The sequence below is a fragment of the Tachyglossus aculeatus genome, chromosome 2 (assembly GCF_015852505.1).
Source record: "Tachyglossus aculeatus isolate mTacAcu1 chromosome 2, mTacAcu1.pri, whole genome shotgun sequence".
NCBI classification, from domain to species: domain Eukaryota; kingdom Metazoa; phylum Chordata; class Mammalia; order Monotremata; family Tachyglossidae; genus Tachyglossus; species Tachyglossus aculeatus.
Genome location: NC_052067.1, coordinates 13,448,114 through 13,467,322, shown reverse-complemented (window position 1 = coordinate 13,467,322; position 19,209 = coordinate 13,448,114). Strand labels below are relative to the sequence as shown.

At 43.3% G+C, this 19,209-nt stretch overlaps 1 protein-coding gene across 1 annotated transcript in view; it reads right to left on the bottom strand.

Moving 5' to 3' along the window:
• The window catches only part of DNAH11 (dynein axonemal heavy chain 11), a 284,335-nt gene that overhangs the window by 174,152 nt on the left and 90,974 nt on the right, over positions 1–19,209 (bottom strand). Inside the window, exons 32-37 of the mRNA XM_038761352.1 lie at positions 17,870–18,019; positions 8,851–9,084; positions 6,700–6,831; positions 5,113–5,273; positions 2,700–2,856; positions 2,454–2,599 (exon numbers count right to left, since the gene is read on the bottom strand). Coding sequence (XP_038617280.1) covers positions 2,454–2,599; positions 2,700–2,856; positions 5,113–5,273; positions 6,700–6,831; positions 8,851–9,084; positions 17,870–18,019 — 980 coding nt within the window. The remainder of the gene's footprint in view (positions 1–2,453; positions 2,600–2,699; positions 2,857–5,112; positions 5,274–6,699; positions 6,832–8,850; positions 9,085–17,869; positions 18,020–19,209) is intronic.

Below are 19,209 nucleotides of genomic sequence, written 5' to 3'. Positions count from 1 at the left end.
CTCACATTAGAGAGACTGTCAATCCCTTTTTGTACTGAAAAATTATGCTCATCTAAAATCAACTAGGATGTTCATGAGCTAATCAAAATAAGCAGGAATCATTCCAAATACCTGTCCCCCCACAAAAAAATACACAAAATAAAAAAGAAAAGTCTATTAAAAAAAGAATTCAACGTGGATTCAGGAGAGTAATGTAACTCCAGCACCATGTAGACTTCTGGCCTACCTTTCCAACCAAACTCTTTGATTAGTCCTTGTAAAAACCTTACACTGAAATGATAATTACTTATTCCCAAAATGTCTCTCCAATTAGGCTTATAAATCTGTCTGCCCAATCAAGGGGGACATGTAGAGGTGAAATACCTAGACACAAAACAATTGGATGTTTTTTGGCCACAAAAAACAAAGGAGTTCTAAGGGCCATTGCACTCCTGTTCTCCTTAATAGAATATTCCTCTCCAGAAATCTCACTTGTCCCAGGCAGGTTGAGAAAAAAGCAGTGACAGGAGAAACCACAATCATTTGCATCAGAATACTTGTTTTCACTATGCACTTTAGATAAAATATGCTTGCAGAGTTAGGGAACCTTTTTTCAAAAAGAGATGTCCATCTATGAATCAATCAACTATATTTTATTGATTGGTTACTCTGCAGAACATTGTACTAAGCGTTTGAGAGGGTATGACATAGTTATTAGACATGATCCTTGCCCTCAAGGAACTTACCACCTAGCAAAGGAGATATTCACTAAAATAAATTACAGGTAGGGGTAACAACCAAAAATAAAGATATGCATATGAGAGGTGGGTTAAGTGAATATCTAAAGGCTTAGAAGCTAAAGACTCAATTGCATGTGACACTGTTTTAACCGTATTTATTAAGCACTTACTGTGTGCAGAGCATTGTACTAAGAACACTATAACAGAATTGGTAGACACGTTCCCTATCCTCAACAAGCTTAGAGTCTAGAAGGGAAGAGAGAGATATTAATATAAATAAGTAAATTACAGATATGTACATAAGTGCCATGGGGCTGAGGGGGCAGTGAATAAAGGGAGCAAATCGAAGTGCAAGGGTGATGCAGAAGGGAATAGGAAAGAGGAAATGAAGAGGGAGGGCATTCCAGGACAGAAGCAGCACATGGGCAAGAGGTCAGAGGAGAAATAGATGAGATCAAGGTACAGAGAGAAGGTTTGCTTTAGAGGAGTGAAAGTGTGAGGGCTAGGTTGTAGTATGAGAGTATTGAGAAGAGGTAGGAGAGGGCAATATGATTGAGTGCTTTAAAGTGGATGGTAAGGAGTTTCTGTTTGATGCAGAGGTGGATGGGAAACCACTGGACGTTCTTGAGGACTGGGGAAAGATGAACTAAGTATTTCTGTAGAAAAATGATCAGGTCAGCAGAGTGAAGTATAGACTGGAGTACACAGAGACAGGAGGCAAGGAGGTCAGTAAGGAGGTTGCTACAGTAATCAAGGTGGCCTAGGCTAAGTAACTGGATGACTTAAAAAGCCGTATTTTAGCAATGTTGTGAAGGTTGAACTGATAGGATTCAGTGATGGGCTGAGCAGTGAACAGTAGGGTGAGGGGAAGGAAAGAATGGGAAGATGAAAGATCAGTCAGAGAAAGCTTCCTGGAGATACAATTTCAGGAGGACTTGGAATATGGGGAGACTGGTCTGTCAGATGTGAAAGGGGAAGGAATTCCAGGCAGGAGAGAGAGGGCGTAAAAGGTTGGTGGTGAAGAGATCAAAGTAAGTTGGCAAGAGCGGAGCAGAGCATGACAGCTGGGGTGTAGTGGGAGAGGAGCGAGGATAAGTAAGGGATACAGCCCCATCAGGTATTGGAAGAAATGAACAGATACGTGCACATGCAGGGAACATGGGATGAAAAGCAGCATGGCTCAATAGAAAGAGCACGGGCTTGGGAGTCAGAGGTCATGGGTTCAAATCCCACCTCAGCCACTTGTCAGCTGTGTGACTTTGGGCAAGTCACTTAACTTTTCTGTGCCTCTGTTACCTCATCTGTAAAATGGGGATGAAGACTGTGAGCCCCATATGGGACAACCTGATCACCTTGTATCCTCTCCAGCGCTTAGAACAGTGCTTTGAACATAGTAAGTGCTTAACAAATGTCATCAATATTATTATTATTATGAATACTACAAACCGTGCTTTCTTTAACAGAGCATTCTGGAAGAACATAACCCCCATATCTGATGTGAACTGGCTGTCCTGCAGATTACTAGTTTAACACCAAAGGACTCAAAGAAGCAGTGTTATGCCCCTGAGGAAGAAGAAGTGTTGTGTCGGTCCATCCACAGATATTTATAGAATGTCTGGATTCTTTTCTCTTTTAATTTAGTACAAGGAGAAACACCAAAAGCAATAATCAACTGCATAAACACATGCACAAGCACACACAGACACACACACACACACAAATAAAAAACCACACCTGTCTTTCTTTTTTCTAATGGCATCATGGATCATCTTCACCTGCACCGCCACAACTGACAAAACCTCCACCGCGATTCGATTGAACTCATCGAAACATCCCCAGGCTCCTGTCTGGGCCAATCCTTTGTAAATATTCCCTACGGACTAGAAGACAAATTCAAGCATTTCAGATTTTAAAGCCACCTTGTTAAGAAGCCCTGTCTTTGTCGTCCTTTGTACGTCGAGACACTGGGCTCCCACCTACCTTGTAATCCATTTGCTCAGAGCAGTTGAAAACATAAACCATCATGCCAAGAGCACGTCCGAGATCTTTGGTAGTCTCCGTCTTGCCTGTGCCAGCAGGGCCTGCTGGAGCCCCACTCATCTTTAGATGGAGAGCCTGGGTTAGGGTGATATAGCACCTTCAAACGAAACAGAAATAGGAACCATTATTTCATGTGAAACTCAATTATTTATTAAGGTGCACAGTAGTCCTATCTTCCCAGGAACACATCAAACTCATCTGCTCTCTGAGGTTTACAATCAGCCAAACACTGTGCTGTTGGACATTTTTTCCAAAGTTGGTAAGTTTAGGAAGATGAGGTGGGGACCAAATTGCTCTATATGCCCTTTTTTCAATTTTTTCTCTCACAGTAACTGGATTCATGGGGAAGAAATGGACAAGAGTGAAGACTTCACATGAGAACCCAGGGCATGAAATCCATTTTTTTCCTCTCCTGAAACCAAGAGAAAAGTGGGAATTTATTCAGGTTTCTTGGCAATACTGAAGTGATATCTGATATGTTCTGAAATTGTGGTTAAATTTGTATTCAATATTGTTAAAAAAAACTCCCCCAAAGCTGCATACACCAAAATGCAGTTTGTTGCATGGATAGAATTTAATATCTTTCTAATATTTTTAAAGTAAATCACATAAATAGAGAATTGGTGGGAAATCAAATATATTGACATCTTCTATTATTCTGGTTTGTACTCTTCTCTGATTTCTGTCTCAAATTCAGCTATTCCCCCCCACCACTACTTCCTACCTCTTTATCAGTGAGCCTCTCTCTGAGTTCTCCTTTAAGGCAACACAAGGCCAAAAACCAACACTCCTAACACCACCCCAAAATGCGCTCAGTAGACCCCATAGAAAAACTGCCCCAATACTAATGGTATCGTTGTTTCTAATAATAATAATGGCATTTGCTAAGTGCTTACTCTGTGCCAAGCAGTGTCCTAAGCTCTGGGACAGAGACAAGATCGTCAGGTCCCACATGGGTCTCACAGTCTAAGTACGAAGGGCAACAGGTATTGAATCCCCATTGTGCAGACTGAGGCACAGAGAAGTTGTGACTTGCCCAAGATCACACAGCAGACAAGTGGCAAAGCAAGAATTAGAATCCAGGTCCTTTGACAACCAGGCCTGTGCTCCTTCCACTAGGCCACACTGCTTCTCAATGTAAAGAGCACATTTTTTAAGCATTTAATGAAAAACACTGTATTATGGGCTGGTTAAAGGTCCAGGTCTAATCATTCAGAAACTATAGGAGGCTTAGATTCTAAAATGGGGGTCAAGTGGTAATAGACACTCGTCTTATCTTGTCTGATGTTGTTGAGTCGTTTCCGACCCATAGCGACTCTCCCAAAACACACATTTCTCCCAGAATGCCTCCCACCACCTGCAATCGCTCTGGTAGTGTATCCAGAGTTTTCCATAGAGTTTTCCCCTCCTGTCTCTCCCTTCTGCATCACCTATGCACTTGGGTCCCTACGCTCTAAGTACTTGATATTCACTACCCACTTAGCCCAGTAGCATTTATGTACGTAGCCACAATTTTATTTCAATATATAGTTCCCACTCTAGACTGGAAACTCCTTGTGGGTAGGGAACATGTCTAGGAATTATATGGTCTTGTTCTCTCCCAAATGCTTAGTACAGTGCCCTGCACATGGTAAGTGCTCAATAAATACCAGTAATTGCAATGAATATTCACTTGACTTTGTATTTCCCTGCAATAACTTTGTACCCTTTCTTTAAAATAAAGTCCACTTATTTTTCCTCTTTCTCCTTCTTGTTTAATCCATTTTTTTCCTGCAAGGTGAATCACAAATTGACTTTCTCTATCGAACACAAGATATTTCTCCTGAATCTGCTTTTTTCAGTTGATGGGGAATTTTTCCATTTTTAGTTTAGAGCTTTTCTGAGTTGAGTTGTTCCCATAGTCCTTTGTTATTTGTCTTATTTCTTGACATTTTCATGGCATAGTGGATAGAGCACGGGCCTGGGAATCCGAAAGTTATGAGTTCTAATCCTGGCTCCTCCACTTGTCTGCTGTGTGAGCTTGGGCAAGTCACCTCACTTCTCTGGGCCTCAGTTCCCTCATCTGTAAAATGGGGATTAAGACTGTGAGCCCCACATGACACAGGGACTGTGTTCAATCCAATTTGCTTGTATCCATCCCAGCACTTAGTACAGTGCCTGACACATAGTAAGCAATTAACAAATGCCATAATTATTATTCTTATTACTCCCTTCACTTCCAGTCCATCTGAGTTCCTTGGTGTCTGTATCTCTCTCTCTCTGTCTCTCTCTCCCTCTCCCTCAAGACTTCCATCTATTGCCCAGAGTCTTTCCTCTGTCTAGTTTATCGCGCACCTCAAATGAGAATTGTTACCTGTCAGTCAGAGGTGTAATCACCAGCCGAGGGCTGTTCCCCAAATACTCATAACAATACTGGAACTGAGCATCACAAATATTGACATAGTAGTGTTTCTGATTGTCATCCCACCTATGGCGAAGCTGAGAGAGCCAAGCAAAAGCCTGGGAACTGGTGACCTAAAAATATTTGAACAATCATTATTTTATGAAGGGTTCAGTGGGGAGGAAAAAAAATTCTTCAACAAAGCATAATACTTCATCAACTCCACTGATTGACCTCTCACTCAGAGTCTCAGCAAAATAAATCACTTTGGCTTATTGAAAATTAGATGCACATGTGGCTAGCTCAATACTCCATCAGAAAAGAGTGTGTAATAAACAGCCCTGCATTTAGCAAGGATTTTATTACAGAACAGATTGCCAATTTGTTCAGGCACTGCTCTTCACCTTTCACATTCCACCAATAGGGAATTTGATCATTTTTATAATTCTCCTCTAGCACAGCTGAAATCGGTTGGACTGGACAGACTCGCTGTACTTTAGTTATCGCAAAACTACATGCTACTATTCTTTATGCACATTACAGGTGATAAATACACTTTGTACTATAAAAAAGGCAGAGACAGAAGACTTGAAAACTAACGTGCTGATGGAGGAATTGGCCAGGCTTTATAGTGTATCAGATTGGATCAAGAAAGCATGGAACAATGTTTGTGTTCTCTTTCAGAAGACTTGTGCCTTGTAAAGTGACTGAAGTCACCCCAGAGATGTTAGCTATCAATTTTGAGAAACTAGTTCAGTGCCTGCAGACCAGAATAAGGTCAAATAGTGCCTACCCTTAAATCTGGAGGAAATGATCAATCTATCAGGTTGGGGAATAACTAGGAAATCCCATAAATGATTAGAATTGCTTTAGTGATTGCATCCGGAGTAACTGCTCACCCTGGGTCAGGGTGGGAGGGAATGCCGACATCTGATCAGGGATGAGGATATATGTGTCTGTTGGAGAATGGAACACTTTGTTCTGAGGAATATACAGGGGCAAAGACTGGGCCCCATCCCACTGCTAGATTGAGCTTCAGATCTATCCCAGCTAAAGAGACTTGTGCAGGGCAATGATAAAAACTGAGGTATTTGTTAAGCACTTATTAGGTGCCAGGCACTGTACTAAGCACTGGGGTGGATACAAGCAAATCGGGTTGGACACAGCCCCTGTCCCATGTGGGGCTCACAATCTCGATCCCCATTTTACAGATGAGGTAACTGAGGCACAAAGAAGTGATGTGACTTGCCCAAGGTCACAAAGAAGACAAGTGGCATAGTCAGGATTAGAACCCATGACCTTCTGACTCCCAAGCTTGTGCTCTATTCACTACACCATGCTGCTTCTCAAGGATGTGAGCTGTGATTTCTCTAAAATTCTGCACCTTCTGAAAGAGCAAAATTCCTAGAGATGATCAAAATCCAAGGGGGCATAAAGAGTCAACATAGAAAAAATTCTCAGCTCTTCTAAAAACCATCCACTCTAACTCTCTAATACTTGCCTGGAACTGTTTTCAGTTACAAAAACTAGCATCAAAACCACAGAAACCCGTGAACTTGCCTTCTGAGCCACCAGCTTGGCCACAACGTCTCTGGCGTGGACATCTATTGTACAAACAGTCATGATCTTCTGTCTGTCACCTGGGGCAAGCTCTCCCAGCAATAGGGCGATTAAAGCATTTAGTTGAGTGATCTGGATTGATTAAAAAATAATGAGCTACAATTACCAGTTTCTACAGCCTTGAATCCCATTCTCTGCTAAATGGGAGACCCCCATCATCACCAGACTATGGCAACAGTACAAGATTTAGTGGGAGCAAAAAGTGTTTTCTTGAGGCAGATGGCCTCAGGCCCTAAAGAATGAGAGTTATGTCTCCTTTTTGCTTTTTAATACATTGAAGAAATGCAAAAATCTTTGTGCGAACGTATTTAGAATCTGTATCTCTTGAATAATGCCACTACAAAACCAGGCTTACCACATACCTTCTGGACAGAAACACTAAGAAGTATAGACATTAACAATCTTTGGGAAGGCTAAGATATAACAGTACTTAGAATAATAAGGTTAATTTCCACACACACATAGCTTTGGCAGCAGCAAAGAACTGGGGTGGGGTTTAGAAGGAGAGAGGAATAAAGAGCCATTTTGGGAATTGGTCAGTAACTTTCAACTCTGACTTTTAAAACTTATCTAATTTTTAGGGCCTAAAGTTCCCTGGAAAAATGACACACCATACTAGCAAGACTCATTTTAATTAGAAACATCTTGAAGCAGATGGTTCCACTGTAATTCAAACAGCAGGTAACTTTAATTTTTTTTTTAAGTTGAGACAAAAGTTTCAAGCTGGGTACTAATCTCTTCATGCCACTCCAATGCAATTGCAACTTGATAGATTCATAAATCATGGCTTCCCTTACAAAGGCATGTCCCCATCCCCAGCTCAGTCAGCCTTAAACTGTGTTTGAATCAATTGTCAATTCTTCCATCGAGAAATGTTGTAGAAACGGAATGAGTGGATAGAAGGTTGGCCAGTTAAGTGGTTAAAGAAATGCTCTGTCTTTAAACACCTCCTTTCACAGGCCCCTTTTCACCCCTTGAGGGTGTTCAGAGAAAGAGGAGGAAGTGGAAAATGGTAGTTAGAATAATGAACTTTGTCACCTGTGGCTTTTGGGTCATACTCCCAGGACCCATGATACGCACAGTAAAATGAAAACCTTTTTTAAAAAGCTGATCCAATCTACCAGTAGCATTTATTGACAGCTTACTGTGTGCAGAGCACCTGTACTAAGCGCTTAGGAGAGTGCAATATAACGGAGTTGATTGGCATGTTCCCTACCCACGAGGAGCTTACAGTCTAGAGGATCCAACAGTAATTAATCGATCAATGGTATTTGAGCACTTGCTGTCTGCAGAGCACTGCACTAAGTGCTTGGGAGAGTACAATACAATATATTTGGTAAGCACGCTCCTTGTCTTCAAAGAGCTCACAATCCAGTCAGGGGTGCAGATAAAAAGTAACGGGCTCTGACATCTGCATGTCAAAGTATTAACTGGCAAAAACTATTTATTGCCACATGGAGGTTTTTCCTCTCTAAAGAAGGCACAGAGTACCTTACCTTTGCTCTAACTCTATGTTTTCATACCAAATAGAAAGAAAAATTGTAATTTACGTTCAACTTAGAGACTTTACTAAGATAACCTCTTATAATAAGAGAAACCATGAGCATCTCATTGAAAGTATATTAATAAAGGCACTTTTAAAGTGTTTACTGTGAGGGAAGTGCCAGAGGAGGCTCAAGATAATTTGATCAGACACAGTCTGTCTCATATCGGGCTCCCAATCTAACAGGGAGGGACAGCAGGGCTCCTATTACCACTTCAAAAATGAGGGAACTGCCGAACCCAGATTAAATGACTTAACCAAGGTCACACAGCAGACCACTAACAAAACTGGGACTAGATTCAGACCCCGACTCTTTCCCCTAGGCCACATTGCTTCCTGGACGGAAATCAATCTCTAAACCATTCAATCACAGCAGCATTAGAGAAGCACCAGGAACTCTTTCTCTGCAAATCACCACAAATAGTAGGCTACATGCTCAAGTTCTCGGGATGCGTGCAGGGGAGATCTTAGATTGAGACAAGGGAATGGATTAGAAGGGACCTTTTAATCCTCACCAAATCCGTTGACTTCATGATCCTGTCACCTACCTGTTTCTTATGATAATCTTTCAGGGCTGTTTCAAATCCCTCTTCTAGCCGGCTGAATGCTATTCCCACATCGGTAGTCCACCAGATCTGGGAGCTGGTGAGCACAGCTTGTGCTGGGAAATCGAAAATCCACTGCTCCCTGGGCTTCTCCTCGTAGGCAGCGGTGGCTTCTGAGATGCAGCGGCGCACAGTTTCGTGCATGGTCCCTTCGAGGAGCTTCAGCCAGTTTTCCACCTTCCGGACAAAACCGAAGCAAGGTCGAAAATATCTCGGGGCCCAGAAATGCCATCCCCATCTTCCAGCGGCTCAATGGGTTACTACCGAAATGCATCTAGGTATGCATTTTAAACAAGGTTGGGCTTGGAAAGGTGGATGTTGCTATGAGTGAAGCCTACAAAATCATGAAGGACGTGATGGGAAGGACACGGATTCTTGTTCATCCTATCCCAGCGTGTCAGGACAAAGGAGCAGCCGTTAAGGCTGAAAGGTGGTAGGTGTGAAATAAGCAAAAGCAAATACTTCTCCACTTGGCAAATGAACATATGGAATTCATTACCACAGGAAACTGTGCAGCCTGAAAAGATCAGTAGGTTCAAGAATGGTCTGAATAACTTGAGGGATGAATGATCCTTAATGGGTTACTAGAGGATAAATTAGGAGTGTGGAGGGGAATTTTTTAAATGGCATTTATTAAGCGCTTACTAGGTGCAAAGCACTGTTCTAAGTGCTGGGGAGGTTACAAGGTGATCAGGTTGTCCCACAGGGGGCTCACAGTCTTAATCCCCGTTTTCCAGATGAGGGAACTGAGGCCCAGAGAAGTGAAGTGACTTGCCCAAAGTCACACAGCTGAAAATTGGCAGAGCTGGGATTTGAACCCATGACCTCTAACTCCAAAGTCCGTGTTCTTTCCATTGAGCCACGCAAAGAGGGCAACAATCCTACTGTTTCCCCAAGTTGCCACTTTCATTCATTCATTCAATCGTATTTATAGAGCGCTTACTGCAAGCAGAGCACTGTACTAAGCACTTGCCTGGGAAAGACCAACTCTCTCCCCATCTTCGAAGCCATTCAAAAATCATTCCACCTCCAGGAATCTTTTTCTGATTAACCTTTTCATCTCCCCATCGTAGTTTCCCTCTTTTCTGCATCGCCTACACATTTTTATACTCACCTCATCCCCCACGGCACTTATGCACATACCATTATACTCTGCAACTTCCCCTATCTGTAATTTATTTTAATCTCTGCCCCACTAGACTGTAAACTCTTTGAGGGCTGGAAGCCTTTCTACTAACTCTGTTTTACTCTCCCAAGCACTTAGTACAGGTCTTTGCATATAGTGAGCACTCAATCAATACCATCAAATGACTGAATGGAATAACTATTGGTCTGGTTCAGTAATTCATTCATTCATTCAATCATATCTATTGAGTATTTACTGTGTGCAAAGCACTATACTAAGCACTTGAGAGAGTATGTTACAACAATGAACAGACAGTCCTTGCCCACAAAAAGCTCACAGTCTAGAGATGCAATTGCCTTTGTTCTTATGTTGATACGAGGTATCATAAGAGAAATGGCCATAGAAGCAGCATGGCTCAGTGGAAAGAGCACGGGCTTTGGAGTCAGAGGTCATGGGTTCAAATCCCAACTCCACCAATTGCCAGCTGTGTGACTTTGGGCAAATCACTTAACTTCTCTGGGCCTCAGCTATCTCATCTGTAAAATGGGCATTAAGACTGTGAGCCCCCTGTGGGACAATCTGATCACCTTGTAACCTTCCAAGCACTTAGAACAGTGCTTTGCACATAGTAAGTGCTTAATAAATGCTATCATTATTATTATTATTATTAAGAGAATATCTGGCTATGGGAAGGGAACATGTCTGCTAATTCTGTTGTACTGTACATGCCCAAGCACATAGTAGAGTGCTCTGCACATAGTAAATGCTCAATAAATGTGACTGATAGAAAACTCCCTGCACTCTGAGACTACAAAGCTGTCCATCACCTTGCCCCCTCCTACCTCACCTCCCTTCTCTGCTTCTACAGCCCAGCCCGTACACTCTGCTCCTCTGTTGCCGCTAACCTCCTCACTGGGCCTCGTTCTCACCTGTCCTGCTGTCGACCCCCGGCCCACGTCCTCCCCCTGGCCTGGAATGCCCTCTCTCCACACATCCGCCAAGCTAGCTCTCTTCCTCCCTTCAAAGCCCTACTGAGAGTTCACCTCCTCCAGGAGGCCTTCCCAGACTGAGCCCCCCTTTTCCTCTGCTTCTCCTCCCGTCCCCATGACCCTACTCCCTCCCTCTGCTCTACCCCCTTCCCGCCCCACAGCACTTGTGTATATTTGTACATATTCATTATTCTATTTATTTTATTAATGATGTGTATGTATCTACAGTTCTATTTATCTATTCTGATGCTATTGATGATCTTGCTTTGTTTTGTTGTCTGTCTCCCCATTCTAGACTGTGAGCCCGTTGTTGGGTAGGGATTGTCTCTGCTGTCGAATTGTACTTTCCAAGCGCTTAGTACAGTAAGTGCTCTGCACACAGTAAGTGCTCAATCAATACGACTGAATGAATGAATTTAACTTCATCCCCCTGGAAGCTGATTCAATAGGCTATCTCTCCCTATGAGGTCAGAGGGTCCAGTCTAATAATAATAATAATGATGATAGTAATAATAATTGTGGTATTTGTTAAGCACTTACTATGTGCCAAGCACCATACTAAGCCCTGGGGTGGATACAAGCAAATCAGATTGGACACAGTCCCTGATCCACATGGGGCTCATAGCCTCAATTGGTCTCCCAGATGCCCTCCAGACTTTAAGTTCCAGGTGGGCATAGAACATACCTACCAACTCTGCTGTACTGTGTTCTCCCAAGCACTTAATACAGGTATTCTTTAATAATAATAATGATAATAATGTTGGTATTTGTTAAGCACTTACTATGTGCCAAGCACTGTTCTGGGTGCTGGGGTAGATACAAGGTAATCAGGTTGTTCCACATGTGGTTCACAGTCTTCATCCCCATTTTACAGATGAGGTAACTGAGGCACAGAGAAGTGACTTGCCCAAGGTCACACAGCTGACAAGCCGCACAGCCGGGATTAGAAACCATGACCTCTGACTCCCAAGCCCGGGCTCTTTCCACTAAACCGTGCTGCTTCTCGTGTATTATGTTCTGTACATAATAAGCATTCAAATATCATTGATTGATTGCTTGACTGATCTGTGGAAGTCAGAGCTTGCTAAAAAGCCAAATTCTCAAGACAGATAGGCATGGCTTTCAGGCTTCAGAGACAGACTTAATAATCAACTGGCAAATAATCTTTTTTAAAATAACTTTTAATCCATTTAAACTGCCTTTCTCAGATTGTTTGTGTTGTTTCTCAACTTTAGAACAAAAGAGTTTTAATAACGATGGCATTTATTAAGTGCTTACTATGTACAAAGCACTGTTCTAAGCACTGGGGAGGTTACAAGGTGATCAGGTTGCCCCACGTGGGGCTTACAGTCTTAATCCCCACTTTACAGATGAGGTCACTGAGGCACAGAGAAGTTAAGTGACTTGCCCAAAGTCACACAGCTGACAAGTGGCAGAGGCGGAATTTGAATCCATGACCTCTGACTCCAAAGCCTGCGCCTTTCCACTGAGCCACGCTGCTTCTCTATCAGAAGAGTTTTAGCCAGTATCTTAGTTACATTCCCCACTGATTTTCATCATTTCACTTATCAGACACTCAACAGCAGGAGAAGACAGACATGGGGTGACTGCTGACTGTGTGGAAACTAATCAACTTTATTTTGCTTTTATGAAATAGGCTAGGATCTTAGAGAAACCCTGCTTGGTTCACAGGGGCACTGGTGCTGTGACTGTGAGCCCGTTGTTTGGTAGGGACCGTCTCTATATGTTGCCGACTTGTACTTCCCAAGTGCTTAGAACAGTGCTCTGCACACAGTAAGTGCTCAATAAATACGATTGAATGAATGAATGGTGCTGGCATGAGGGGACTGTCGGTAGAAATGCACAACTGGAATTCTACAATTTATACCTTTAAATAGTTTTAGTAATAATGAATCAAATGCCTGCTGTATCTCCAAGAGCTACTCACCCCCAGCCTCGCCAAGGAACAGGAGGCTCCCTTTGTGAGCCCAGGCTGGATGACTGCCATTCCCAGGAAGGCACAGGGGCCTCAGAGGAGGGGATGGGATAAAGGACACAAGTTTCTCCTCAAATCACTTCCAATCTCCCCAGTTAATCGTATTTATTGGGCACTTACTACAGGCAAAGCACTGGACTAGGCACTTGGGAAGGTACAGTATAATGGAGTTGGTAGACTTTTTTTTCTATGGTATTTGTTAAGCAGATGGTATTTGATTTGAGAAGCAGCATGGCTTAGTGGAAAGAGCCCGGGCACGGGAGTCAGAGGTCATGGGTTCTAATCCCGGCTCTGTCACTTGTCTGCTGTGTGACCTTGGGCAAGTCACTTAACTTCTCTGGGCCTCAGTTTTCTCATCTGTAAAATGGGGATTAAGACTGTGAGCCCCACATGATCACCTTGTATCTACTCCAGCGCTTAGAACAGAGCTTGGCACATAGTAAGCGCCTAACAAATACCATCATTATTATTATTATTAACCACATACTGTTCCAAGCCCTGGCGTAGAGATGAAGTAATCAGGTTGGACATAGTCCATGTCCCCAATGGGGCTCACAGTCTTAATCCCCATTATATGGATGAGGCAACTGAGGCACAGAGAAGTGAAGTGACTTGCCCAAGGTCACGCAGTAGACATGTGGCAGAGTCAGGATTAGGACCCGGGTCCTTCTGACTCCGGGCCCATGCTCTTCTCACTAGGCTTCACTAGGTTTCTTCTGCCTCATTCCTGTGGCAACCAGCAAGGGTCCCACCTGGTGGGAAGAGAGGGGCTTCGTAGGGCCCAGGGCGGTTGTCCCACATCACTGCACCTCCCCTTCCTCTTCTACCGGCTCCAGAATAGGATAAAAGTCAGATAATAACAATAATATTAATTATGGTATTTGTTAAGTGCTTACTATGTACCAAGCACTGTTCTAAGAGCTGGCGTAGATACACAGTCCCTGTCCCACCTAGGGCTCACAGTCTCAATCCCCATTTTCCAGATTAGGTAACTGAGGCACAGAGAAGTTGAATGAGTTGCCCAAGGTCACACAGCAGATAAGTGGTGACCTCTGACTCCCGAGCCCATGCTCTTACCACTAGGCCAGGCTGCCTCTCAGATGAAGCCAAAGGCTGCTGCCTTAACTTCCCAGGTGGACAGGACTGGAGAATCTGTAGCCTTCCCATGTCAAAAGAAACATACTGAGTCTGGGAGCAGCTCTCTGAATAAAACATTTCTCCAGGATTCATAGGGAAGACTGTCAGCTCAACATGGCATTGTGGAAAGAGCACAGATGGGGAGTCAGGAGACCTTAGTTCTAATCCCTGCTCCACCACTTAGCTGTTGTGTGACCTTGGGCAAGTCACTTAAATTCTCTGCACCTCAGTTTCTTGATCTGAACAGTGGGAATGCAATACCTGTTCTCCCTCCTAATTAGACTGTAAGCCTCATGAGGGGCAAGGACTGGGTCTCATCTGATTGATTTACCCCAGTATTTAGCAAATTGCCTGTCACACAGTAAGCACTTAAATACCACAATTATCATTATCATTATTATTACCCCACCAGAAGGCCTGCTGACCAATCACTTTTCTTACTTCCATTTGCTTTACAAACCCCTTGCCATTTGTGGCCTGTAGGCATTTATCCCTCCCCACCTCTTCCTTTAACTTCTCTGTGCCTCAGTTTTTTTATCTGAACAATGGGCATGCAATATTTGTATTTCCTCCTAATTAGATTGTGAGTCCCTAAGGGAAGGGGGCTGGATCTCACCTAATTGATTTACTCTAGGATTTAGCAAATTGCCTGGCACATACAAAGCATTTAAATACCATGATTTATTATTATTATTGTTAATACCACCACTTCACCAGAATGCCTGCTGATCAATCACTTTTTCTACCTCCATTTGCATCAGAAAGCCCTTGCCATTTGCAGTTTGTAGGTATTTATCCCTCCCCATCTCCCCCCTGCTCACTTCTCCTGAGGAGAGGAAAGGGTGAGTGTGGGAGAAAGCCTTAGCACTGGCCCGCTTCTTAAATCCCTCGATTAAACAATCTCCAATTTTCACCCTTACCAAAGAGCGAGGCGATTAGAGGTGAGCACATAACGGATTTCTAACATCCAACACTAAGGTGTTAGAATAAATGATCACGCTAAACAAATTTTCAAGTTTCGAGGACCTTACTGACAACAACCATATCTATCAACTTGTTCTCAATCACTCCGGGCAGGAGGCCAGCACGCCGGCAGATGCTGGCAGAGAAGCAGACAGCAACCTACTTTTATCAAGATTGTTGATGGTGACTCTTCTCTAATCACTGTAACATTATTCTAAAACGACTCAAGAGATCAAAATACGAAGTTTTGATCAAAGTACATCTCCATCTGCTTCCATTATTTGGCTGGCTTTAACTAAACACCCTTGAGGCAGAGGGAGGGAGGGAGATGGATTCTAAACTCGTGATTCCAAAATCTAAAATGCAGGTACTTTGGAAAAATCAGGTTACCAACCTGAGACTCGTATGGTAGAGGAGCACATAAATTAACAGATGACAAAGATGACATTTTTCTAAAGCATTTGACAAGCCATTCTTTTCTCTTCAGCACAGAGTATGAGTTGGGAAGGAGTTTAGTGCAGAATAATAATAATAATAATAATAACAACATTTATTAAGCACTTACTATGTGCAAAGCACTGTTCTAAGCACTGGAGAGGTTAAAAGGTGATCAGGTTGTCCCACAGTGGGCTCACAGTCTTAACCCCCATTTTACAGATGAGGTCACTGAGGCCCAGAGAAGTTAAGTGACTTGCCCAAAGTCACACAGCTGACAATTGGCGGAGCTAGGATTTGAACCCATGACCTCTGAGTCCAAAGCCCGTGCTCTTTCCACTGAGCCACGCTGCTTCTTCAAGAACCCACCTGAACGACTATTTTTTAAGCAGGGGTGAGGGTTTCTTTTTCATATTTGACAGCATGAAAGGGACTATCCTGATGGTTAGGAAACTTTCACCTAACCTTTCTCCTCTCCAACCCCTGTCTCCAGCATAACTTTCTCCACCCAACAAACTAAGGCAGGTGTTTTCAAACTAAACAGCACAGCTACATAGGCTCTCTTTTCCTCCACATTGTTCATTTATAATAATCATAATAATAATGATGGCATTTGTTAAGTGCTTACTATGTTCAAAGCACTGTTCTAAGCTCCGGAGGGATACAAGGTGATCAGGTTGTCCCACGTGGGGCTCACAGTTTTAATCCCAATTTTACGGATGAGGTAACTGAGGCTCAGAGAAGTTAAATGACTTGCCCAAAGTCACACAGCTGACAAGTGGTGGAGCCGGGTTTAGAACCCATGACCCCTGACTCCCAAGCCCGTGCTCTTTCCACTGAGCCACGCTGCTTCTCTTAAGTCTAAGTGTTTGGGGTATCAAGTGTATGACTCTTGTGTTTATTCATATGACTCAAACTCGTTGTGGGCAGGGAATGTGTCCTTTTTTCGTTGTACTGTACTCTCCCAGGTGCTTAGTACAGTATTGTGCACACACTAAGCACTCAATTAATACAATTTAATGAATGAATGAAAGGTAGGCTCCACCACTCTAGTGCTGAAACTAGAACACCCATGACATCACATGCATTATGCCAGCACACAGAGTAACACCAAACTACTCATCACTGGACTAGTGGCCCTGGGCCTTTTCCCTAAGAGCAGAGCCCTTTCTGCTTACTTCTATCATCACATCCCACCTACCAATAGCTGAATAGGAGGCTTTGACTAGACAATGCAGAAGGAAAATCTGGACATCAGTTTGAAGAACCCTGGACAAACCTATACCAAAACATGTTTCCTTTCATATACATCATTTAAAACTTTTACTTATTTCCACTAATGATAACAATTGGGGTATTTACTACTTGCCAATAATAATAATAATAATAATAATGGCATTTATTAAGCACTTGCTATGTGCAGAGCACTGTTCTAAGCGCTGGGGAATTTACAAGGAGATCAGGTTGTCCCATGTGGGGCTCACAGTCTTAATCTCCATTTTACAGATGAGGTAACTGAGGCCCAGAGAAGTTAAGTGACTTGTCCAAAGTCACACAGCTGATGAGTGGTGGAGACGGCATCTGAACCCATGACCTCTGACTCCAAAGCCCGGGCTCTTTCCACTGAACCACGCTGCTTCTCTACTACTACTTATTACTGCTTTAAATGTCAGAGAAAACACAAAATAATCAGATTCAGACATCTCAGCGCGGCCCAGTGGAAAGAGCACGGGCTTTGGAGTCAGAGGTCATGGGTTCGAATCCCGGCTCTGCCAATTGTCAGCTGTGTGACTTTGGGTAAGTCACTTAACTTCTCTGTGCCTCAGTTATCTCATCTGCAAAATGGGGATTAAGACTGTGAGCCCCCTGTGGGACAACCTGATCACCTTGTAACCTCCCCAGCGCTCAGAACAGTGCTGAGCCCACTGTTGGGTAGGGACTGTCTCTATATGTTGCCAACTTGTACTTCCCAAGTGCTTAGTACAGTGTTCTGCACACAGTAAGCACTCAATAAATATGATTGATTTGCACATAGTAAGCACTTTATAAATGCCACCATGATGATGATGATGATGATGGTTATTATTATTATTATTATTATTATTATTATTATTATTATTATTTCCAGCTGCCACTGGGTGAGAGTGGCAAGGAGACCCAGGAAGTTCCAACATTGTAACAGAACATTCCCAGGAGAAGCCACAGGGCTGTTGTGAAAGAACTTTGGCAAGAATAGTAACACACGTTTTCTTGTGAATCTTCTAAAATGTGGACGGCATTTAGTAGAATAGGAAATCAGCAGTCTTCCTCCCTTACCTGGCCCACGCAGTCACAGGCCGAATGAAATGGGACAGACTCCTTCTCCTTGCTGAACATCCCAATTGCTGTGTTTGTAAGCATCTGTTGGTAGTCTTCAAACTGAAGATCTGCCACGCTGTCAAAGAGTTTGGCAAGATGACAAGTCACCTGGCACAAAGTAAACAGACAGGATAAGGACACTTCTCACTGCAAATGGCCTCTGGTTTTCTAGGGCATGGTAGGGGCTACCTCTAACAGCATGTAGAGCCAGAAAGACCACGAGAAATTTTGGAAGGCTGTAATAGAGAGGCAGAAGTTTCTGCACACCTAATAACAATACCCTTAGTATTTAGTAAGTGCTTACTATGTGCCCTGCACTGTTCTGGTCGCTGGGGTAGATATTCATTCATTCATTCAATCGCATTTATTGAGTGCTTACTGTGTGCAGAGCACTGTACTAAGAGCTTGGGGAGTACAAGCTGGCAACATATAGAGACAGTCCCTACCCAATCAGTCGTATTTATTGAGCACTTACTGTGTGTACTAAGCGCTTGGAAAATATAAGTTGGCAACACATAGAGACAGTCCCTACTCAACAGCGGGCTCACAGTCTAGAAGATATAAGATAATAAGGTCAGACCCAGTCCCTCTCCCATGTGGGGCTCACAGCCTAAAGGAAATGGAAAATAGGTATTGAATAACCATTTTACAGATGAGGAAGCTGAGGCACAGATAAATTGAGTGGCTCACCCAAGGTCACATAGCAGGGAAATGGAGGAGCCAGAATTAGAACCGAGATCCCCTGACTTGCAGGCCCTCGCTCCTTTCCTCTAGGCCACATTACTTATTTTACCACCTCTTTCCCTGTGGCGGTCAGAGAACCATCACTCATTCATTCAGTAATATTGAGTGCTTACAGCCTGGAAAACACTGTCCGCAGCAGTAGAAAAGAATAAGGGATAAAAAGACTCAGTTCCTGGTCTGTGGGAGACTCGATCTAAAAAGGAGGGCTGGCAATGGGCACACGAGAAAAATGGAATGCAGGAAGGCCCCCAAACCATAAAAACATTGAGGTACTAAGGGGGTTAGAGCAGGGTGGCAGATAGGCTAAAGGCAAGGCAGCTGCACTTAGTACAGCACCCGACTCGTAGCAAGTGACCAAAGAGCCAAAGTTGGGCAGTACGGTATAGTGGATGGAGCACGAGCCTGGAGTCAGAGAGACCCGCGTTCTAATCCTGGCTCTGCCACTTGTCTGCTCTGTGACATCATGCAAGTTACCTCATCTGTAAAATGGGGATTAAGACTGTGAGCCCCATGTGGGACATGGACTGTGTCCACCATGATTAACTTGTATCTGC